Source organism: Boleophthalmus pectinirostris, unplaced genomic scaffold (genome assembly GCF_026225935.1).
Source record: "Boleophthalmus pectinirostris isolate CB_2022bp ecotype Guang Dong unplaced genomic scaffold, ASM2622593v1 HiC_scaffold_569, whole genome shotgun sequence".
Taxonomy (NCBI): Eukaryota; Metazoa; Chordata; class Actinopteri; order Gobiiformes; family Gobiidae; genus Boleophthalmus; species Boleophthalmus pectinirostris.
The window spans coordinates 1-25,000 of NW_026571435.1; the positions used below are offsets into that span (position 1 = coordinate 1).

The following is a 25,000-nucleotide window of genomic DNA, read 5'->3' on the forward strand; positions in this document are numbered from 1 at the left end:
CAGCCCACTTCCACAGCGCCATATTGCCTTTATCGGCAAAGAACAGTAAAGAAATACTCTTTAATACATAAATGGTCTTGGCCACGTGACTATACATTTGTTCACGTGACTATGGAGCACGGGACCGCGGAAATACAGAAGCGTCTGCGTGCGTCGGGCTGTAACTTCACCATGGCGGCGCGCAGATGGTCCGGCTGGCTCGGCGTTTGGTATTTTTGCGCATTGTTGGATGTGGCTTGTCTGCAGGGGTCCGGGGGCATGCTGTACCCCCGGGAGACCCCCTCCAGAGAGGTGAAACAGCTGACCGGATTGTGGAGCTTCAGAGCGGATATGTCTCCCAGTAGGAACGAGGGCTTTGACAGGGCATGGTACAAAAGTCCACTGGCAACTGTGAGTAGCGCGTGTCTCTGTTTGTTTAGCTTTTGACTTGATGTTGTTGTTGAAATAAGAACGAAAGTGTATTGGTTAAAACGTCAAAATATGAACGCTCAGTGCTCCCTTGCAGATAAGGCGCTGAGTTGCTCAATGTATTTAACCTGGTTTTGCTGTAGTCATGAAACCAACTTCCTTTGGCCTTCTATTGTGCAATGGCAATTATAATAAATGTGTTATGCTTTTACTTATGGAGAACTCTGCTAGGCATAACAGACTTGGTGATGGCCTGTCTCATATTAAAGATGCACAACTTTTTGCTTGGGGGTCCGTCACCTGCTTGTTTCTATGGATACGCCATTGCTCTTTAATATGACATTGAACAGCTCTACCTTACATTTATTCAATTACAAGTGGTTTTATTTCAGCTCAGAAATACCTAGAAAAACAGGCATTCTGACACTGAGCAGGGTTGTCTCGCACAGATCTGACCTGTAACTCTGTTTGGTCTCCTTGAAGATAGAAATGTTTAATGCCAGATTGTGAAACATTCCAGACAGTGCAATGACATCTTCATGGAGAAAAGCATTTGATGTCTCTGCACTAGAAAAGTTACACAATGCACCTTTAACTTTAGATCATAACATTTTTGCATGTGAAACTAAAAGTATTTTAACTTCTTGGTACTTTTTAAAGACAATACAATAAAGTATGTTTATCTTGTTGACATGTTTCGGCTGCTAGCTGGTCACTGAAATTATGTGAAATGGAGAAAAACAATAATGAAGACAAATTTCCTGAAAAATAACCAATGAAAGTCAGCCATTGTTTTTGAATTGTTGTTCAGTATAATAAAAAAAAAAAAAAAAAAACGAATGAAACTGGCCTCGACAAAAATGATGGTACCCCTTGAAAAGATTGTAAGTAATTGGATTGCAGAAACGCTTTGACATATTGACACCAGATTTGATACCTCAAAAAATTTGGTGACCTTTGACCTCTAGGGGGCGCTATAATTAGCAAAAAAAGTGTTTTAAGTGATATCTCTTGATCTGTTTGGATTTATTTTTTTTATTTTTTTTTGCCTGCTGATGCTATGTGACTCAGTGACATGTGTCATAAAAAGTTTATCATGCAACCATCTGCATTTGGCAGCCATGTTGAATTTAGTCAAAAATGCTCTTTTTTGGGGGATCCCGTAGAATGCCTTGGAATAAAGGCTATGAAATTTGGCATGTTGATTCTTGCAGCTATATTTTGTAATGAGATTAGCCTGGCACTGTTGTATTCTAACATATCATCACTAGATGCTATCTACATTACTGCAATTTGACAGTGTGTCAGTTTTGTCCTGACAGAGGAAGACCAGAGAGCACAGGTGAGTCTGAACAAAGGCAAGGTGAGAGGAGGGAAAACAGGTTTCATATTCTCCATCTATTATTAAAAAAAAAAAAAAAACTCACAGATAGTAGCTTTAAGACCAAAGGGCATTTCAAATAAGTGAATTTAACAAAATTGACCACAAAATCTACTACAGATCTTTAAGAACAAAAACACCAAACACATGCTGGTGTATAATGTATATTATCAGTCTGAGAGTGAGAGAGAGAAAAAGCAATATGGTCCAGATGGGTTTATAAAATTACTTCAGTACAAGGACACTCCAAAGAGATTTTGTACTCACCTTAGTAGAAGAGACTGCATAATGAAAGGCCCTTTTTCAGACAGTGGAGCTGCACAGCCTCTTTGAGTTTGGATTTTGTTTTGTTTTTTATATTCTGTGTAGACTGGTCCTGTCCTTGAAATGCCAGTTCCTGCCAGCTACAATGACATAACCCAGGATGCCAAGCTGAGAGACTTCATAGGGTGGGTGTGGTACGAGCGAGAGGTGGTGGTGCCCTCCCGCTGGGTCCAAGATGAAGGAACACGAGTGGTGCTCCGTGTTGGAAGTGCTCATTATTATTCAGTTGTGGTGAGTATCATTTACACTACACTTGTCCAGCCTCATTCTATTATAGAGATCCTTGTATCCTTGTAGTGTTGCACAATATGTCGAAACCTAAATCACAAAGGAAGTTTGCACAATCATTAAAATGAAATGCCTGCAATTATTTAGATAAAAAGAATGGAAATGCAACAAAATATGCTGCTGTTTTATTTTTAAAAATCTAGTTTTACATGTATTTTAGACCTCTCTCTGAAATTCATGAGTTTCATGAATTGGTTTATAGTTCAGATTGGGTTGTACAGTATTCTTATATTATTTTGCAGTGGGTGAATGGAGTTCAGGTTGTGGAGCATGAAGGCGGCCATCTTCCCTTTGAGGCTGATATTGGGAATGTAATCAGAAAGGATCCAACTGTGACCTGCAGGATCACCATCGCTGTGAATAATACACTCACACTAACAACTCTTCCTCCAGGAACAATCACCCACCTGGATGACCACACTAAGTAAGTTAAAGAAATATTTAAGACAGTTAAATATGTATTTAATGTTATTTTATTAACTGATCCCTTAAACAGATATCCTGCCGGCTATTTTGTTCAAAACATCTTCTTTGATTTCTTTAACTATGCTGGAATTCATCGTCCTGTGCTGCTCTACACTACACCGAAGGTTTATATTGATGACATCACTGTGATTACAGACTTTGCTGACAGCACCGGTAATTACATTGAATGTCTGTTTTTTGTTGTTGTTTTTGTTGGGACAGCGCATGTTAATATAATATAATACGTGATGATATACATGTTTTAAACACAATGAATTGTAGACATGAGCTAATTTCTATCTGTTGTCCTGCATTTGCTCACATTCATACACTGGTGTACACTGGATATAAGACGGGATATAAGTGTCTTGCCCAAGGACCCAACAACAGTATATACTGGTCTGAAAGGGAAAATGCTCTAACCACTGTGCCATAGCCACTACACTAGGGCACCTGGTATTCAGAGCGGTCTCCCATCCTAGTACAAACCAGGACCAACCCTGCTTAGCTTCAGAGGTTAGAGGAGATCAGGCATTGTCCTGGTGGTTTTACTTGTGATTTGAGTTCATTTGTTTGATCTAGAGTTATGATTGAATATATTCAAAATATCATGCACTAAACTTTTGTAACTACTTCAAAGATCTCAATTTACAGTCAACATTTGCCTGATATTTTTACATCTTGCATACATCTGCAAAATAATAAATTTCCTCATCTTATTTATGTTATTTTTTTAGACACTGTTGCCTCTTTTGTGCAGGTTTAGTTAAATACGAGGTGTCTGTGAAGGGCGCATCCTCAGCTAAACTGAAGGTCACTCTGATGGACAAAGACGGTCACTGCGTCGCCACGTCCAATGGGCCATCTGGACTGCTCAAAGTGGCTGATGTCAAGCTGTGGTGGCCGTACCTGATGCATGATAATTCAGGATACCTTTACTCTATGGAGGTAAAAGAAAAATGTCCTTATTAATAGGGCTAGGTGAAATTGTGATAAAAATCTAGTTGCGAGCTATTCATGAAAAGCAATTTTGTTGATAACGAAAGATCCTATCCCTATTTAATGCTTAGGTTCAAACCAGCATGATGACTGTATTATTGAATTAACCAAGCATAGTGAAAAGAATATTAAGTCTACATGACTCATGATAATATTTTCTGACATACTGCCCACCCCTAGTGCTTTGTTTGAAATTTGATTGCACATTTTTGGATGCTCTTGTGCATTTGTAAATGTTGTTAAATTGTCTTTTTACCTCGGTTCTCTTTTTACCTAGGTTCAAATGTCTGCATCAGATGGACGGTTTACATTTGAGGATGTGTATGCATTACCTGTGGGTATTCGCACTGTGAATGTCACCACTACACAGTTCCTTATAAACAACAAGCCTTTTTACTTCCATGGAGTTAACAAGCACGAGGACTCTGATGTAAGTACCACTAGAGGGAGACATACTTTCTTTTCTAAATTTAGTCTATTGAGATCGCGCAAGAACATTTAAAGGTGTAATATGTAATGTTTCTGGTAGAGGGTTCACCTCCTGTTTATTGCCATGGAGATGTTATTACTTTGCCTAGAAACTAATCTATGGAGACAAGCAGGTGATGCAACCAGGCCAAGTTACAGGTCACATATGTGGAAAAGCAACCCTGTTTACAGTCAGATTGTATTTTATTTTTAGCAATAAAAATGTGTAATGAAATAAATCCGCCATACCTGGGCAAAGCAATAAAATCTCTATGGAGACCAGTAGGTAACAGACCCACACCCGAATAGATACTTAGTGCACTTAGTGCTTTAACAAGTGCACACTAATCCATACTTGATGTTGCAGATTAGAGGCAAAGGCTTGGACTGGCCCCTGATTGTCAAAGACTTTAATTTAATAAAGTGGTTAGGAGCCAATTCATTCCGCACCAGTCACTACCCGTACGCGGAGGAGATCATGCAGATGTGTGACCGTCATGGCATCGTGGTCATAGACGAGTGTCCAGGAGTTGGCATTAAAGACATGTAAATAAATATAAACATTTGCCATTGTACTATTTTTATTTCATTTTATCTGCATTTGCATTTTTATTTGTTATGTGTTTTTAATGCATTTTCTTGTCCTGCACTTTGAATTACTTTGTGTACAAATCATGCTCTAAAAATAAAACTTGCTTTTCCTGTGGTCTAGCCGAAGTTTTGGGAATGCCTCTCTAGCCCATCACCTTTCTGTTATGGATGAATTTGTGCGTCGAGACAAAAACCACCCATCTGTGGTGATGTGGTCTGTGGCCAATGAGCCGGCTGCTGAGATGCCTCCTGCTGACTATTATTTTAGGTGAGTCTAACTTCCTCCATGACTGTTTCTGAACTAACCTTGGCACAGATACTTTGCAGTGACATCATGCTGGGGGTGAATTTCTATGTACAGTATTTTTATGGTGTAATGTTCATCAGTTACCATGGTGACACAGTGCAGACATTAGCAATAATTACCAAAACATTTTAAGATACTATGAAAAATCAAGGAAAAAATACAAAATGGATTTAAAAACTTCAGAAGCCTGCGATTAATACAAACGTTCATGGTTCTGTTTAGGTGTTTGATTTTCAACAAAAAAGGTGAGTATGACTAACTGCAAAAAGCCAGCATGTGAGTGTAATTTTATACGTGAGAGACTTTTTAAGCGCACAATTCATTTCACCTTTTGTAGCGCCAACTATGTCAGCTCGTTCTGGGCTGATTGTGTTAAAATAAAGCTCAGATTAATGTCTAACTTGAGTAACAGAGCTTCAGACAGAGTAGAGCCACCAGTTAGCAGACACGTCACATTTGACTGTCTTTAAATCCTCTTGGATTTAAGTCTGATTGAAAGCTTGACAACTATTCAAAGTATTGTTCAAAAGCGTTATGTGTTAAGTGTTGTAGAGAGTGTTGACAAAGGCCTTTCCCTGTACTCACGTTTGAGGAATGTAGTCAGAGTAGTCCCATGTATCTGCCTGAACACAAACACTACAGTGGCAGGACATGCCCATCTCCCAGTTAACAGCCCTAGTTTAATTCCTGAGAATGCAAATTAATTTGTACTTCTTTTTTTTTAATGTGTCCTGTTCGCATAGGAGTAGAGATGGGAAAAGGCATTTGACCTATCCATGGGCTCCAGAATGACTGTTGCCATAGCAATTAACAATTTAAAACAAAATATATGTTTTGAATGGGGGGAAAAGACCTCAAAATATTACATGTAACTGGAAGCTACAAACCATAAACAATGACAAGCTCCTTTTTTTTTTTTTTTAAGATTCACTATGTAATTTTTCTAGTTAGAAGTCGACCACCAGCTTGTTTCCAACAAGATGTCATTGCTTTTTTGGAATGTTCTACAGTATGGCATTATATCTTGCATTTAATTTTTTCAGTGTTTTGAGTGCAAAAATACTTTGATAAACAAACAGTTCTTACTACAAATATACATACAAACATAACACAAACTTCCACAAACTGCCTCATATTTATTCAAACGTCTTCAAATTACAGCCTCATCAATGAAAGCACCAATGCAAATTTTCAGTTTTTGCAAAGCAATGACATGTCCATGGAGAAAAGCTGGTGGTGGACCAGCCACCAAAAATTACATTGTGTAAATTTTAATTTCAATTACTGAATTTAAAAGGTACTCTATTTTTCCTGTTTATAGCACATTAATAAAGCACACCAAAATGCTGGACCCCACCCGCCCTGTTACTTTCATCACTGACAGTAACTATGCCAGAGACAAAGGGGTGAGTTTGATTTAGTCAAATTCAGTACTACATTAGACTTCTCTATATTCAGCTGACTTTAGTCATGGGGTATTTCACATCTAATAAATGTTTTGTGTTGTGTTTAGGCCCCGTACGTAGACGTCATCTGTGTAAACAGTTACTTCTCCTGGTACCATGATCCAGGCCATATGGAGGTGATCCCCATCCAACTCAGCACACAGTTTGAAAACTGGTATGGGAAATACAAGAAGCCCATCATCCAAAGTGAATATGGAGCAGACGCAGTCCCAGGAGTTCACAGTGTAAGAGAATGTTGTAATTTATAAGGCCACAGAGGTGGAAGGAGTAGCCAAAAATGCATATAACATTTTCACGTAAGAGTAACGTTGCGTCAAAATATTACTCAAATAGAAGTACGAAGTAGTAATCCAAGAAGAGCAAAAATGTTAAACTACTAAAACCCCTGCTCAAATAAGAGTAAGTGTAAGAATAACTGTTATAATTACACACTGATTTAATTGGAAGGACAAAACCTTAAATAAGCAGTAATTAAAATGCCAAGAGTGTTAAATGGGTGCACAAAATTTGGTATTTTCAAGGGAAACACAAAAATGAGAAAGGAGCTAAATAATTTAGAATAAATGAATATTGTTAACATATTCCCCATACTCCCCATCTCTACACAGTAATGATTTTAATGTATCCTAATAGTGTTATATAATTTCATTTTCTCAGGATCCTCCCATGATGTTTACGGAGGAATACCAGAGGGACGTACTGCAGCGTTACCACAAGGTGTTTGATGAGAAGAGGAAACAGTATGTGATCGGAGAACTCATCTGGAACTTTGCAGATTTCATGACTGCTCAAGGTACCACTGACAGCACCTCAAAATTATTTCAACTTTAAAGGTGCACTTTGGAACTTTTCTAGTGGGGGGGTTCGTCACCTGCTTGTCTTCATGTTATTGCTTTCCAGAATCTTCCAGAATCAAAGTATGGCAGTTTATTTATATATATGCTCCTTCCAGGCATACAATACAAATAAAAGTAAATAAACAATAAGAAGTAATTAAAATACCAAGAGTGTTAGGCACACCAGAACTATGTGTCAAGGGCTCGCCTAAATAAGTGTGTCTTAAACTGAGCATTGAAGAGGTTAGCTCAGTGACAGATCAGAGCTGGGTTGGGAAGACGCTCCAGAGCTTTGGACCAACAGCAGCAAAAGAACGATCACCAAACTTCTGTATGTGGATCTGGGGGATGACCAGGGATGTTTGCAATATGTCAGACGCTCCATCAAAAAATGTACCTTGTGTACTTTTCAGGTCTCATATTATGTAAAATTGACTTTTGAGCTTTTAGCCATGTTAAAATGTTCAGAATGCTCTGTTCCACCTTGTGATGTCATATAGTGATCATCATTTGGATGATTTTAGTGAAGGTGTATGGAGTTTAAAGTGCACCATGGAGCACTTCCTGTTTTACCATGACATCACAAGGTGGAACAGAGAAATCTAGTCTAAATATGCAGGGTTTGTGTGTTAAACATGTGTGTGTGAATGAAACGGAACACAGCTATGTTTTTTTAAGAGGAACCAACATTACAGCATAGATCAGAAAAAAGTATAATATAGACCCTTTAAATGAATGCGTTCATAATCAGTACAACCTCGAGACAGACTCATAATTATCATATTTTTGTTTGCAGGCATCACTCGAGTGGTGGGGAATAAAAAGGGGATCTTCACACGACAGAGACAGCCTAAATCTGCAGCTTTCCTCCTGAGGGAGAGATACTGGAGTTTGGCAAATGGAACAAGAAAGTTGCCTCCATGGACCAGATACCCATGCTCCCTTTGATCAGATCAGATCAAGATCAGACCTGTGATGAGATTTGCATGTACTGAGCCCAGAGCAATGCTGCCGGTGTTTTATGGTTGTGAGAAGTACAATACTTAAGTACAAGTGTTACATATCTGTACTTGTTTACTGTGTTACTTTTAAGAGCAGGTATCTGTACTTCGTACCCCACTACATTTTAGGTCTAGACTGAAGTAAAAAGTACTTTTCTTTAGAGTATGAGACCTGCTGAAATGGTGGAGACTTTTTTTTTTAGTAGATTTAATTTGAATTTCTGTCCCAATTATGAGCAAACCAAATACACAAAAGCAACTACAAAAAATAGGAAATCACTTGAATCACTTAAAATCTGCAAAATTATTTTTCAAAATCACTGTATTTCATCCTTTAATTATTCTAAAAGTCTCTGCGAAACTTACTTTTTTCCTCAAAGTACATTTTCAAACAGTGACTTTTAATACTTTTACTTAAATAGATTTTTTCCTGTGATACTTCTACTTGAGTAACTTTTTATCTTTGTGTCTGTACTTTCACTTAAGTAACAAAACGGAGTACTTCATCCACCACTGGTTGTGAGGCACTTCTGCAGCAGCACACAAATGCCTTATCAAGTGCTCATTTTCCTACTTCAAATCTGCATAGAGATACTGTGCGTGAGGTAGTTGGCTGTAATAAATATTTTTACTGTATCAGGTTATCAGACTAAGATGTCATTATCTCATGGCTTCCAAAAGAGCATTCCTGTTTTACATTACAGTTTAATTTTATAATTTGTGTGGTCTATGCACTAAAGTTTGTATTATTGCGAATACAAACCTATTTTTATATGCAAGCAAATGAGAAATTACTTTTAAGAATAAATGGTCAATATGTTATAATGGGTTGTTTGTCTAATATTTAAGGATTAAGGTATATTTTATTGCCCCATTGAGAAATTTGTCCTCTACATTTGACTCATCCTTAATTAACATATCCAGATCTTGAGCTAGACTTGGTCAGGACTACCTTAACGTGAAGATTTTACTTATTGTGCATGTTTTAGGTTTTATGGGGAAAAGCTGCCTAAAAGAATCCCGCTCAGACCCAGGAAGAAACATGCAAACTTTAGTCTACATTGCGTAAGGCTGATCTTGGTGGACAACTGGACATGAGTGAATAGATGAGTAATTGCAGTCTCATTCCTTTTATCAGTTCCTTGACTTTTGGTCTCATCACACGATTGACCTTTGTGCATACACTCATTCATATTATGTCTAAAAATAAAGAATACAGACAATTTTATCTTTGCATTGTAAATCTTGATACATTTTAATTGAAATGAAAAATGTAGTTTAGTCTTAAATGTTTGAGCAGCGTTTCCTTGCTTGCCTAGTTCAGCCAGTCAGCCATAGGTTTTATTTGCAACTTTGCAACACAGTTCTTTTAGGTCTGAAGAACTGCTCACGCCCCTCAGGGCTCTAATTATTGACTATTTCTTGCCTCAAGTCTGTAATCTTAAACATGCTTTGAATGTTCACATTACTGAGCCACATATGCACTGTATAGATTTTTCATTTAGCAGGAATCAGGATTTGAGAAAAAAAAGTGAAGGCTGTTTCAGAGGGAATGTTTTAATGGTAGGTTATTTCCATGTGACAATGACAATTAAAAATGCCACCTCTTTACTGTTTCAGTTGATTAGAGCTGCTTTCCTTGTTGTCCCCTCTTTTAGTTCCAGTAACACTTTTCCGTTTAAGAAAATACAGCATTTTAAAACATATTTGGCAATACAGAAGCAAACCAAGTTTTCTCCACAAAGAAATTTAATTAATGGTCTATGCTGACACATGGATTCCAAGCCCCCCAAACTCTTGTTTTTTTTTTTAACTAAAATAACCCAACATTAACAGTCTATACAGCTAAAGGGCATAATTAATGATGAAAAAGAACATTACAATCTTGAAACTGGTACAGAGTGTATCTTTGCTAACAAACATGTCCTAGCTAGACAAAAAAAAAAGTTTACAATGTGGAAAACAGCCTTATTTGACAGGGCATCTGGCAATTTTTGGACTGGTTGTACATTAATATCACTTATTGACTTGTTGGGAATGACAAATTCATCAGTAAATTTTGAGAAGGCAATGGGCCTATTGCAGTAACCATTCATTATTTTACAAGGCTCTGTTGCTCGTCTTTGGCTCAAGGCCTAGTGATCCCACAGAAGGCACTTTTGTTGGCATTGGTGATGCAGTTAACATGGCAGTTATACCTCAGGGTCTGACAGATGTTAAAGAAGCTCCAGTGCTCAGTATTTTAACATATATTTAGACATAAATGATTTTTGTACCAGTTTGAACCTTCAGACTTCATCTCCTGCACACATGTGAGGTGGTAGAACAGACAAAAAACAGAAGGTCCCATCATCTTCTAGACTAGTTTAGACAAGTCTACAGATGACCTGTTTTCTTTAGGAAAACACAAAAACACAGTCTTATTGTAATGCTTGACCAGCTAAACCGTTTTAGGAAGAGCCAAAACATAATGCAACCCCCAAATCATCATACAAATACAATCACATAAATACCATGTGTTAATTGACCAGGTTCTATATATTGTGGTACAGATTCAGTTGCTTTAGCCTTGGAGTGAGCTGCAGTACTTTTTGGTCAGGGTTCACTCATGTAGCAGCATATTTGCAAATATTGCTTTAAGATAAAACAAGTTGAGGTCATATTCTCAATGTTGGACCAAAGATATACAGAAATGGTCTGTCTTTGTATTATAATATTCAGGTTCATAGTAAATGGCAACAACAGTGGTCATACAGTCAGTTTCTATACATTTACTAGTAATTAAAGGAAGCTATTCACCAACAATATGCAAAAAACAGAACTCTTCTGTAAGAAGAGTTATGGGTATTGTGACAAGAGGTGACATGTCTGCACTGTTCTGAACCACATTGGGTGCAGTTTACGTGAGACTCAGGGGCTGTCCAATAACTAAACCATATATCTGATAGAGTAAAACTTTATTATGCAATTTGCACCAAATATTTTAAATACTGTTGGCTTCTGGCATTGCTATTGCTGGGTTTCAGATAAGATCATTCTATAATGTAATGTTTAATACAGATCGGGGTCAGCCAAAATGGATTTTGTTAAAATTATTATATTTTGTTATTAGCAAGTACTAGGGTCACGTTACTAGTAGAGATGATCTCCTTCAACATTTGTGTATTTACCTATTGGATATTCCATGGTAGAAGTACAATGTAATCTATTAGAAAAACTGCTTCTTGCCCCTCATCTAGGAGTATGACATCATCTCATCACAACCACCTGGATACCATTGTATGAATATTATTAAGACCCTTTTTATTAACTGTTATATGCTGCATTAGTTTTGTTCCTACAATGAACTCCAGCCATACAAGATCACTGTAACTGTTCAATTGCCATCACATGTACGCAGGCTCTGACAGTGACTAACCAGATAAGCAAGACATAAATATTGGAGATGCCCCTGCCACCATGACACTGTTTAGAAGACAATCACAGTGTAGCAGCCTTTGCTACCTCATATACTCTGCTAGGAAGGAGGGAACACTTTACTGGTAGTGTCATTTACAAAGACAAAAAAATTAAACCTCAGACAAAAAGGAATAAAACGTGTTAACATGACATGCCCTCACCTCACCCGCATCTCTGAAATAAAAAAGTAACTGTTTTTGACTCCTTTAGGCACATAAGTCTTAGATCCCACATGTGAGGTGGTCAGGAATGGTTTTCACATGGCCAAACGATACCAGAAATCTATTCACTGGCTCCATCAACATCCACGCTGAAGTCTACGCTACTTTTGAACTGCCTGACCGGGTTAACAGACGTACTGTTGCTTTTTCGCCTTACCATTGACTTGAGTATTTTTTGTCCAGATTGTAATCCTTTAAACATCTGTGCCAACTAGACAAAGTACAATCTAGGCTGGAATATTGCTCATTAGCTATTTACAGTAATGCAAAATAAAACTAAATGATCTAAAGACAATATATCACATTGTTGTTTAGTGGTCCTCCTCATTATGAGTGTAAACATGAAAAAGCCTACTTTTAATGTTATTGGTTTTGTCCCCCATACCCTGCCACACAATTGCAAAACTGTTTAACTGATTGAACTCTACATCAGGGACCTGCCAATCCTTCCTTACTTTTAATGTAGACCCACTGTGCAGTTTTAGCATTTCAAGTGCTCCCCTTTAAACGCAACATCCCACTTTCTTCCATTTTGTGATCCTTTTGTTCAGTGAGATCCATCCTCCATTGATCCTTTAATGTGCCTCTGCTTTTCTCGGGTTGACATGATTCCCCCACAGCTGCATAGCCATCCCGTCCAAGAGTACAACGTTAAACCATGGGAAAGGAATTTTAAAAGACAGAATTCTTAAACTTTGTAATCCTTCAGCGTTTGCAATCAACATTGAGGTGTCAGGCCCAGTTAAATTTCTTCATTTTTTGTTTGAACACACAGCAGAATAAACATTTGGAAGCAAGGTCTCCTGGTGGCAAGTCAAATGTTCAGAGGTCACATTTCTTTTTTGTCTCAATTTTTGTGTTATGTTTTCTTGCCGTTTTTCCACAGCTTAGTCCTGCTTCGTCTGGAGCTGCTGCTTCCAGGCCTCATTCAAGTAAACTAGTCGCTTATAGTTGAGAATAAAGAGAATGAAGTTCAGGGCGTATGTGGTAATGCAGATGACACAGAAGTCCTTTAGGACAAAGTAGAGGATGTAGCCCAAGTAGAGGGAGCCCATCACCGACAGGATGGAGGTCGTCATGAGAAACAGGGCGGCCATTGCACTCACAGTTAGTCCTATAGCAAAGAAACACACAGTAAAGCTTAGGCAAAGAAGTGAAAGGCTTTTAAACACACAAGCAAAATGATGAGTCTGCGATTCTCTGAGCCTCGGACAGTTCTCCTTTGTAGGATCCCTCCCTTCACCGTGACTGAAATACCATTATACGGGTCATACTTTGTCACATGAGGTGTAGTAATCGGTGAAAGCAACGATTTGAACTTTCAGATTACTAAATATGAACAGCCCTTTGTCATTGAGTAAGGCAGCAAGCCTCTGATTTGTGTAGAGGATTGTGGAGTCATGCTGCCACAAACATTGCAACATTTGACAGTTTTGACCCTAACTGACATTTTCTTTAATATGGAGATCTTGACCCGCTGTAGCAGTTTGGCTTAACTGTGCCTCTATTGTGTTAGTCAATGAGCACTAACTGCTGTGGCTAAAAGGACCACTTGTTCTGTGCCAGCACCAGGTGGCCAGACGAGCCCACAGGCCGCCCTACTGGCAACATGTCTGAACAGCATGACCAGTGGCATGACCAGTGACATGACCAGTGACATGGCAGAGGAGACATGCTGGATATACTGTCAAATATACACCGAGACTGTATAGAACGTCAATGTCACACTGGCAGCGAGACTCTATAAATAGAAAACGTGTACTGAATTCAATTGCAATAGGAATGCTCTCATGTAGCCAGTTCAAATGCTGTAATCCCTCATAATTGAAGCATTACAAACAAATGTGTGAAACACACTTCTTTGACTCATGAATTGACTGTATTTCTAAAAAATGCATTTTTGTGTTTTAGAGCAGAAGGCTCTTTTTAAGGCTGCTCTTGCAGACTCAAAGCTTAGTGCTATAAATAATATTCAATAATGGGACACTGAAATTGATGAATGGTTTCAGATTTAAAAGAGAAGTGGTAATGAATGGTATTTGAATATGAAATATTTTTTTTGTAGTACATTCTACATCCACAAGAATGTTTCTGTAGGATAATTATGGGGTCCATTTTATCAAAATAAGAAAATACTATAGTAATAATAGGCAATGTACTTGTAAACATATTTATAATTACTTAGCAAACACTGATTCCATTAATAGGGAGTGAGACTAAAATTTTGGGAATCACTGTACTATATGTTCTAAAGGTAGCATGAACTACATCGACCACGTGAGAAGGCAAACATAACAGCTTACCTAGTAAGAGCTGAAAAGCATAAAAGACCACCCCGTAGACACTGTTTGGTTGGTTCAGTGCACTATCGTTTCCAAAAATGGAACCCAACAGTCCAAAACCACGGCCCCACCTGAAATATAAAAACAACATTTAATACAGACATAAGGGACAATTGGGCCAAAGGTGAAACTAATGAACATTGCACAAATCTTTTAATAGAGAGCCAGTGTATCATCCACTTCTGCGGCACTGAATATATAATATTTATTTAACATTTGCTGCACACATTAATTTATGCTCTATTTAAAAACAGAACTAAGATTAGTTTGCCAGAACATTCCTCTTGCTACAGGTGTAGCACAGGAAGACAAATAGGTGGGGTAGCCTAGATGTGACATGTCTACAACAGAGCAGGATTAGCAACTTCATTGGGGCTTTAAAGTGTGCATGTCTCCAGTATGAGTTAACCCAGTTATTAATGCAACTACCTGACTCCAACTAATCCTGCTATTTATCCATACTGTTTAGACCCTTATTGGATTCTGGGTTTTCAGTGTTTATCTAGCACATATCATACCATTAAACATATCACAAAATTGTACAATCTTCTTCTACAAGAGTTACTGAGCACTGTAGAAGCCCGTGCTCCGCCTCTGCATAGTGTGAACAACCCCAGACTATCGACTGCAAGCTTTCAACTTTAGCCCAGGCTAATGACAGGAGCATGACAGATACTATTCAATATGTAGCAGACTTTGTTCGCAAAAGAAAACAATCAATAGTAAACTACAACTAAATATCTCAAAGTGACTGCTCACACAAAATATTGCGTTTTTTTTTTCAACATGTCAAAATTCGACAAGTTTTTTTTTTTTTTTATAATCAATCTTCTGTAATTATCTTTAATAATCAAATTTACGGGTCCAAAGCCAAAGATTAGAGATAAAGTGTATTCAGACAATTCTACTGTAGATCCTATTGGACACAGTATAATTGAGTAGTAGATCCAATGTGCATCAAACATTAGCTAAGATAGCAAAGTTAGCTTTGATAAGCTACATAGCTAATGATGTGCTCATTACATTTACACACTGAACCAGAAGACAAACACCAGAATCATGAGTAATTCAAAGCAGAATGGCTTTGTTGGCATAGGTTTGGCTGTATTAGTGCTATCAGGCTACAGGTAAATGTGATCAGACAGTGAGAGCGCGCAGCCCTTCCCTGTTTGCCACAAAGCAGCAGCCGCTTCATTGAGCGCTCTTTGCTCAATTCAAAATTACCTTGAGCTGAACACTTTGGAGCAGCTGACCGAGCTGCTCAGGTCGCACATCGCCGAGTAACTGGGATCACGGGCCTTTTCCCTCTCCACGTGAAAGGCGTATAGAGACAGCAGGATCCCTATTAAGCAGACGAGAAGCCTGGCTATTCTTTCCCACCGAGGGGTGGACACTCTCAGGACGGGCGCCGCCATCTCTCTGGCCTAGCTGTGGAGACACGCACACAGACGCAGAGCTGTCTCTGCGCGGCGGAGGAGGGACAAGGAGCTGCGTCAGACGCACCACAGCATCAGGGCGGGGCCACAGTTTGCTGATAGTGTAAAACAAAACATTAAAATATACTGGGTTTAATTATTACATGATAATTCCCGGAGTTTGACTGCATAGGCAATATGAACACAGAGCTATCAATGGGATAACTGATAAAAGGTCACAGAGACTGGAGCAATTTTATTGGCTATAGGCAATTAGTAATGGTAATTAAGTTATGAATGGACATGACAAAAACAAAACAAACGATCTGCAGACAAAACAGACATGTAGCAGACAGAATGTTTTTGTCATCTCTATATCTTGTGGATTCTAATTTAAATAAAACAATTAGGTTTGCAGAGTTACAAACCATGCAGCATTTCCATACAATTATGACATCTCCCTCTAAAACTGAATGTGTATTTATTTTTTATTTAAAATTTTTCGTAATATATGTGGTCTTGTGGATCTCCTCATGGATCTATCCTCCTCTGTGGCGCAGTCATGGTCACGTGGTCGCCCATATAAAAACACTCAGTGACATCATCTGTTTACTTGCTGTTAGGTTCGCTGACAGAGAGATCTTGCTGCTGCATTCTCCTCTCCACAAAATGGCAACAGACATCGAAAGACTGGCTTCTTTTGAGGAGGCCTTCTATGACCAATACGACTACTACAACCTGCGCGAATACCCGTGTCACGCTGGAGGTAAAGGACGCACCAAGAGAGAGATCGAGCTCAACACCAACCGCCATTGTCCCGCAGGCCACGAGAGGAAAATTGCAGAGAAATACCACAATAGTGAAATAAAGCGTCGACGAACCAAGAGCTCATCCTCCTAACGACAAAGAAGGTAAGAACGTGGTGTTTTCTACAACTAATACATTTTTGGGTGTTTGTTTGAACGTAATTTTATAGGAGAACTGTGATGGAAAACATGCACATCCCCCATAGGCTGGAAGGCTTGTCTTGGTGAACAAAAACATTGCAGAGTTGACCTTCAAAACAATTAAATGCAATTGTTCCCTTTCTCTATTTTTGTACCACTTTGGATGGCACTTTTGTGAAATGTAAACATGTTTTGCCAGAGTACACTGTGTTCTGTATATAAAACAGGTGTGGCTTAAATCACCACACCCCTCAAAAAACATCTGTCCCTGAATAAACTGTGGATTATACATAGGTCTACATAGTAATTATAGGTTCTCTGATGAATACGACTTTTTTGAGGTAATGATTGTTTTTGTGACTGTTAAATTCTCCTCCACAGATGCAGACAGGTTGGATTTCAGACACTGACCAAGCCAAATGCCTTTCCCTGACCTAGTGACTGGAGTGTGGCAACATCAAGAATATTTTGGAGTCACACCCAGGACACGCTCTCCAGTACTGTATCTGTAACAAGACCTAGTTCTCTTCTGTTACAGCGACGCAGGAATAGTTTTTGTTGATCTCTGTAGAAGTTGATGTGTGAGTGTGTATAAATATATAGCTATTTGTGAATGTAAGAGATATATTGTATTTTAATGAACAAAGTGGAAAGTTATTATCATGTTTAAATAAATAAATAAATACATTAATGAATTGTTTTTTTCTGTACTGTCTGTACTCAATCATTTAGTTCAGAACTCACAAATGAAGGTAACACTGTAAAGCCAGGCTAAGGGACTTTCACCATAGAGACAGATACATTTTGCATTGTAGGCAAAGCAATTACATCTCCATGGAAACAAGCAACATCCACCATATGAGTCAGGGCTATCAAAATCTCACAGTAAAGACATATATATTTATTTTTATTTTACTGCAATAACATGCTTTTATTTATTTTTATTTTATTTTTGTCTTATGTTTTATAATACCATTTTATGTCCAAAGTTTGGTATATGTTGTCTTACGTTTGCGTTGCAATCAATTTTATGAATTTAGTAATAAAAGGATTATTATTATTATACTATAGTCCAGTTAATTTAAAGTGTTAGCCTGTCTGCTGTTCTTAAACACTGTAATGCTATAATTATCATTGACAATAATCTTCTTGACACAGTCTATGGTAATTACTCAAACATAGATTAAGTTAATACAAATCTTTATCATAATATTTAGGTTAGTAAATTGTCATTATAGAATATGCAACAGTAACATTTACCTGATTGCACATTTTAGAAGTCTTTCTTAATCTGTACTGTAAATAAAACGTTTATCGTCCCTCTTTAAGCGATGTCCCGTACTTTTATTTTGAAGGTGCACTTACTAACCCGGAAGCGACACGTTCCGGAAGTTCACAACAACATAGGCAACACGTGAAAAATCCAAACATCAAGAAAATGCAACTCTGCAGTGTATGTACCGAGCAAACGCCTAAATACAGATGTCCAGTCTGCAAGATAAGATAGTAAGTATATTTTCTTAACTTGAGTTTGCGGTTACAATCAATGCTAGTTTTAATCATGGACGTAGGTTTTGGATAAGATGGATCAGATGCCGCACAGTTCTTAATCTACTGCATCTTAACTGTACACGTTGTGTATTTAAAGATTTGTAAGTTTGTCTCATAGAACTGTAATAAAAATAAAAGTTGTTACTATAGATCCATGGTTTGTCTCCGTTTGTGTGGTATTACATTGCTTATAATTCAGAGTAGCATGGTATTGGCATGACACCACCACCAGGCCAAGTTACAGGTCAGGTTTGTGGACCGGAGCGCTCAGAATAAGAATGTATGTATTTCTAGGAATAAAAGACACTCATAATTGAATGAATGCAAGATAGACCAGTTTAAAATCACACTGTGTGTTGAGCATTCCTGGCTAAGTAATAACATGGAGACAAGCAGGTGGTGAACCTTTTACTAGAAAAGTTCCATAGTGCACCTTTAAATGTTTTGACATGTTTTTTTTTTATTATTCTCTTGCAGCTGCTCCCTAGTTTGTTACAAGAAACATAAAGGTAACACGATTTTATTGCGTTCTTTGTAAATATGTTTGAATATCTGTTGAATGTGCACCTTTCAAATTGTGTTATGGAAGTTGAATTTGAACAATGGATCCTTTAATAGTACATGTTCTCACTTGCAGATTCTTGCCTTCCTGTTCCTTCACCACCTGCACCCACAGTTCCTGGAAGCACAGCCACCATCAGTGCAGGTACAGTCTGTTGTAATGTGCTTCGGCTCAAAGAGAGACAGAGAGACAGAGAGAAGGAGAGAGAGAGAGAGAGAGATACTTTATTGATCCTGATGGGAATTCAAGTTTTCATGAAGTAAACTGTTGCAGTTTTGCTGCAACATTTCCACTGCTCTTCTCAGTCGCTTGTGTTCCAGTCAAAGATCTCAGTGCAGTTTAACAGGAGGACTGGTCAGGGAGGGTCAGCAGTTCCTGTGTCGGAGCAGTTTGAGGAGAAGAAGAGCCAAAAGTGTCCCCCCTTCTGTGTCCTGCAGCACCACAGCAATGTCCAAGGGGAACCAGGTGAACACAACAGAAAAGGCCCTGGTCTTTCGATTGGTGATTAAATGGTCCATTCCCTCAAAGTGTTTCCTCTGGAAGATCTTCTGCCATATTTGTTGCAACATATGATGTAAAAAGTCTGTAGCATCTCAAATGTCCATAGCTAGCTACTTAGCTAGCCTCTTACGCAATCTCCTTGGAAATGAGGAAAAGAGTTTATTTCACATAATCCAACAGTCCCTTGTGTTCATCCCATCAAAGTACTTCCTCTGAAGATCTTCTGCCACATTTGCTGCCACATGTGGCGTAAAAAAAACCTGTAGCAGCTCAAATGTCCATAGCTGTCTCCTTCGCTAGCCTCTTTCATGGTCTCCATGGATATGGGAAAAACAAACAGTTCATTTCATAAAAAGCAACAGTCCCGCTTGTCCTTTGAACTGCACATGCTGCACTTCCTAGTTGATTAAAATCTCATCATATGATGTTAAAAACTAAGGTCAAAAACCAAAGTTTCAAAATCTGCTCAGTTTGTGAGCCAGGTATCCACAAAAGCAGCCAACCACTAAAATGAACCTTTGTTTATTTTTACTACTTTATTTTACAGACCCATGGACTGCTGATGACCTTTTACATGAAGATGACATAATTGATAAAGTACCTATGGATCAACTACAGTTGCTGGGTATTGATAATGTCTAATGATATTTTCTTACAAACCAACATATTCAATAAACCCAGGTTGAGTCAGTGGAGTACACATTTAACTACTGTTCAGATGTTTTAATGTGTGTATTGTTTTCTCCATAGATCAGTCCAAAGAGTTGCAGGACCTTCTGTGTAACCCTCACCTAAGACAGTTGCTGCGCTCCATTGATAATGCTGAGAGCAAAGACCAGGCAATGAAAGCTGCTATGCAGGAGCCCCTGTTTGTTGAATTCTCTGATTGCTGCTTGAAAATTGTAAATCAAGATGACAACTTTGATGAGTAAATATGGTAAAACTAGGACACTTTTTTTTTTTATTTACTTGTAAAGAGCCATAAATTACTGGCAATTTTGTAAATATGCAATACCATGCAAATATAAATACAATGTGAAGATTTAATTGCATGTTTTGTTTATTTCAATTGTTCTGTTAAAGATATGATATAATTCAAGTCTTTGGTACCACAAATGGATTAAACATGACTTATTGTGCAGATTTCACACTGCCACAAATGCTCAATGACTTTTGTCAATGTAGCTATTAGTGTTCCTGAGGATTACTGTGACACAACCACTGTGACATACTTTAACTTAACACATATTTTGACTTGATCATTCCAAAAAGACTGTCAGCTTTAAAATACAAATACTAATTTACACTTAAAACCATGCATCATGTTTACAGCAAACTATACTGAATATTACATATCTGTGAATATTACATGTGCAAATTGCAATATATGCTGTACATGTGCAGTTAATACGTTCATCTCTCACTATATTGTCTACTTACTCCAAGCACAAACGTAAATGCAAATGTAATAGAATATTGGAAGACCTTGGCACTTCTGAAATGTCTGAATTAGTTTTTGTTTAAATACAAATATAATTCAGGTTCATCATCATCTTGTTCCCTTTCTAAACAGCACAAAAGCAAATTTGACATCTACAACAATAATTTTTTGGTCAGAGGTTGATTGCATTTAGCGCAGCACCAGGCTAAGTTCTCTAAAAACAATTACAAAGTTTTTTCAAGCAGGATCTCATTGAACCCTGTCATGTGAGTTTGCAGATCTGGGTGTCTGTCTGCATAAAGAAGTGGTGATCGCTGATAGTGAAGCTTTGTAGATCCCTAAAAAAGATCATATAAAAATATGTTTTATTTTGTATTTTAGTACAAACAATAACAATGATCCAAGTTTTTATTTGAAGTCTCACCTTTGGTTGAGCTCTGATGGAGGCCAGTCCCTCACTGCACTGGTTGGTCTCCACCATGTACTGCCCTCTTCTGGACGGTAGCTTGAGGGAGGCCACGAGAGACACCATTTTATGAAATCCAGTGGCGGTGAAAGACACAGTGATGGACGAAGCTGAGGCCAGAGCCAGGCCCATGGGCCACCCCCGCACAGTGACTGGCTCTGAGATACTGGAAAGGTGGACTGAGCCCCTCTCCCTAATGAGAGGGTTTAGCTCAAGTAATTCTTCAGTCACAACATCCGCTGCATCATCCAGCTCTAAGTCAGCCAGAGATTTCAGTAGGTCCTATGACAACAATAACAGAGTAAGAATATTTTAAACATATTGGTAAACAGATCATAGATTAGATGCTCAAATACTCACCCTCCACTTCCTCCATGTCCTCTGGATAATAGCAGCAGCCCTGTTCCACTGAACCACTCGCCTCCTCACTAGCCAGGACCGCACAACTGTGCAGACACAAAACATACACAAAAATATTTTAACCTAAACAATATTTTAAAATTACATGTCCTTTATTAATGTTTCATATTGGACAGACAACTGTGTCACCCCTGATAGAAACAGATTAGGGGCACTTGCAGCTGCAGCCTCTTGGCCAGACAATGGGGTCAGAGCATTAAGGTTTACCTGCTTGGATCAGAGTGGCAGACTGTTGCCTGGTAATGCGTTTGCGGCGCTGATACCGAAGCCAACAGCACTGAACGGTAAAGGCACATTGAGACAGGACCCTCCTCCGCCGTTCCTCCAGAAAATCAAGCTGAAAGACACAAACAGAAAGGTCAGTGGAAGGTCATTGGATGTAAACTGTCCTGCTACAACCACAGGTCTTTAACATGGCTGACCATTGATTGGGTCAGGAATACTTTAGTCTTCCCACAATGCACCAGAGTCGTCTGTTTGTCACCTCTGAGTTGGTGCAACAAACCGTCTTGATCCAAAATCACATGAAGAAGCCTCTCTACATCTTCCTTTAAGTTCCCACCTGCCAGGTCTGAAACAAATTCAGAAAAGTGGTAGATTATTAAAGTAAAGCAATTAAACAACTAGATTTATGAAGATGAAGCATGAAATGTTTAAACAGCATACAATTACATATCAAGCAAGTTTTATAATGCACATGAAAGAAAAAGTGAAAGATGTTAAAATTATATACTGATTGATGAGTTACACATAAACATCATGCAAAACAAACTTGAACAGCCTTGCATTTACCTTTCACATATGTTAAGAGATTTTTTTACACCAAAGAGAAACCCTGAATAAAATAGGAAATACAGGATGAACTAGTATAAGAGGAGGAAAGAGAAGACAGGCCAGTAGATGAAAAAGACAAATATAATTTGGAAATTTGTCCACATTTGACTTACCAAGAGTTTGAGCTGGTTTTAACTTTGAATGTTTTAAAAGCAGACTGTACCGCTGAGTAAAGCTTTCAAAGGGAATTCTATGAAAGAAGTCACAACATGATAAATAAAAATTAAACTTTGAAATTATCTAACAGACAAACTTTTTTTTCAATGTTTACCTTACTGGAAAGCCAGCAGCACTAATATGAATAGTCTCTACAATGCCACATGCCTCTAGCTGCATTATCACCTGTCAAATTGAAAAAAATATTCTTTACAGTGCCTGCTACAATAGTATGTCTTCTTGTTTGTGGAGAATCAAAACCTACTTCTTCCTTCTTGAATGTCAAAGGCTTGCAGTCCTGATTCGGTTTAATGCAGCGAGTGTAGTGAGGGGTAGTGCTGTGCAAGATTCTCATGAGGCTTTCAAGAGAGTTCTGCAAGTAGGAATAGGTTGGGGTCATAAGCTACAATTTATTTATGTTATAATTTCAAATGGAGGGCAACTGCTATATGACTCTATAGGAGATTCACTGTTTTTGCAAGAAATACACAAATAGAAAATATGATTGAACATATTAGTCTTTTCAACTGACAACAATAACATATTTAGGGTTGAATATAACTGGTACCACTATCTGAAGCTATTCTGAAAAAAGTAATTTCACTTTTGTTGCAGAATCTTTTGTGCTAACAGAACAGATTAAGAACTTTATACCAGTTTTTGTTTCATGTGGATAGGCCCAGTAATTAGATATTAACCTTAAACCAGGTCAACAGATCTGCAATCTGATAGTTACACAGCAAATTCCACCATATATTTCTGATGTGTCCTCCAACTCAGTTTCAAACTATAGGCATTCATGAATGTTATACTCATGTTAGAATCATGTGAAAAAAAACAAAACTGTCTTTTTTGCATTCGGCAAGGGTCTCAAAGAGGCAGCTCTTACCTTAAACTTGGAGACTACAGTCACTTTACTCAGTCCTTTGGAAGTTTGCTGCTCATCTTCAACTTCAGCAAAAATCTGGTGGAGCAAACTGTTGTTGGATTTCTGAAGCATGTCGATGAGCTCTGGTGGCACTGGGTCCTGTGATGTAAGATGCAGCAGTCATCAAGATTAGTCAACTGATTACAGCTTGACTTTGTAGTTACTGATACATGGGGATGAAATTTGGAATATTGGGACAGAATTGTGCATGTTATGGAGCTGATCTTCCCCTGAGTTCCGATAGGAACATCATCACATCATGGCTAATTTTTACTGCTAAACCCTAGAGAGACTTAAATCATTGACAGTGTTGGCTTTGCAAAGGCTACAAACACTGTAAAAGACACTTTTAAGCGGCCTTAATTATAACGTCAGGAATATCATTATATAGTGCACACAGTACAGATTTCAAATTAGATAAAAATTCTCAATTCGCATAAGTCTCATTTCTGTTATCCTCAAGCGTCTAGTCAGATGTGAATTTTTTTCTATTGTGATACAAATTTTTGTCCCTCCCTGTCCTACAACACACATACCTTGTTTTTCTCCACCATGCCTTGTATCTGGTAGTTCACCTTGCCAGCGTAGTGGGCCACAGTGAAATGTGGCTCTTTGCTGAACCTGTCCCAGCTGATGCTTCCATTTTCTGAAAGCTCGTTCTCCAATCGAACACGAAACATTTGGGCATCTGAAGCACGGTTAAGACGGCTCTCCTAAAGTACAATAACAGAAAGCATTTTAGACAAGTTCATTATATCGCAATAGAACATATCAAATTAGTATGAGCCCTCACCTCGTTAAGCAGAGAAAATACACTCATTGGTGAACCTTCAATGAGATCGAGACAGCCCTGGTTATCCTGGTATTTTACAAAAGACCATTCCAGTCCCTCCGATACATATTCTTCCTGTGATCAAGTATACAGTACATTCACAATATATATACAAAGAACTCATATTGATGTTTTTCAGTGGCATCACACTGGGAGGGGACAGTCACTCTCTACAGTGACACCATATACAGCCAAAAAAGTTTTTAGACGGTCTCAAAACTCAAAGGAAAAATGCAAAATGAATTTAAACAACAACTTGTATGCAGCTTGTGATCAATACAGCTCATGGTCCCATTCAGGCGTTTGATTTTAAACAAAAACTAACTAAAAAACTGACTATGCTAACTTTTAGCTTTAGCTCCAGTTAGCTTTAACCACATAAGAAATGTGG

General features: G+C 38.2%; 4 protein-coding genes across 4 annotated transcripts; 2 read left to right on the forward strand and 2 right to left on the reverse strand.

Moving 5' to 3' along the window:
• Nucleotides 1-120: 120 nt before the first annotated feature.
• On the forward strand, nucleotides 121-9,359 carry gusb (glucuronidase, beta). The gene is made up of 12 exons (XM_020930202.2): nucleotides 121-390; nucleotides 2,159-2,344; nucleotides 2,644-2,825; nucleotides 2,898-3,040; nucleotides 3,627-3,814; nucleotides 4,143-4,295; nucleotides 4,701-4,879; nucleotides 5,046-5,192; nucleotides 6,553-6,637; nucleotides 6,745-6,921; nucleotides 7,355-7,490; nucleotides 8,330-9,359. The coding sequence occupies exons 1-12, from the start codon at nucleotides 172-174 to the stop codon at nucleotides 8,479-8,481; spliced, it is 1,947 nt and encodes a 648-aa protein (XP_020785861.1). The 5' UTR covers nucleotides 121-171; the 3' UTR covers nucleotides 8,482-9,359.
• A 716-nt stretch (nucleotides 9,360-10,075) lies between these two features.
• Nucleotides 10,076-16,020, reverse strand: vkorc1l1 (vitamin K epoxide reductase complex, subunit 1-like 1). The gene is made up of 3 exons (XM_020930214.2): nucleotides 15,781-16,020; nucleotides 14,518-14,627; nucleotides 10,076-13,328 (listed from the first exon to the last, which is right to left on the reverse strand). Exons 1-3 carry the CDS (start codon nucleotides 15,969-15,971, stop codon nucleotides 13,102-13,104), a joined length of 528 nt encoding a protein of 175 aa, XP_020785873.1. The 5' UTR covers nucleotides 15,972-16,020; the 3' UTR covers nucleotides 10,076-13,101.
• Nucleotides 16,021-17,303: 1,283 nt separating this feature from the next.
• On the forward strand, nucleotides 17,304-20,579 carry znhit3 (zinc finger, HIT-type containing 3). Its single transcript, XM_020930287.2, has 5 exons — nucleotides 17,304-18,424; nucleotides 18,947-18,978; nucleotides 19,107-19,175; nucleotides 20,080-20,157; nucleotides 20,283-20,579. Exons 1-5 carry the CDS (start codon nucleotides 18,357-18,359, stop codon nucleotides 20,462-20,464), a joined length of 429 nt encoding a protein of 142 aa, XP_020785946.1. The 5' UTR covers nucleotides 17,304-18,356; the 3' UTR covers nucleotides 20,465-20,579.
• Nucleotides 20,575-24,682, reverse strand: LOC110165058 (unconventional myosin-XIX). The gene is made up of 11 exons (XM_055163193.1): nucleotides 24,571-24,682; nucleotides 24,314-24,490; nucleotides 23,739-23,876; nucleotides 23,115-23,222; nucleotides 22,965-23,035; nucleotides 22,807-22,883; nucleotides 22,282-22,430; nucleotides 22,067-22,196; nucleotides 21,800-21,885; nucleotides 21,398-21,721; nucleotides 20,575-21,311 (listed from the first exon to the last, which is right to left on the reverse strand). The coding sequence occupies exons 1-11, from the start codon at nucleotides 24,595-24,597 to the stop codon at nucleotides 21,198-21,200; spliced, it is 1,401 nt and encodes a 466-aa protein (XP_055019168.1). The 5' UTR covers nucleotides 24,598-24,682; the 3' UTR covers nucleotides 20,575-21,197.
• Nucleotides 24,683-25,000: the final 318 nt, after the last annotated feature.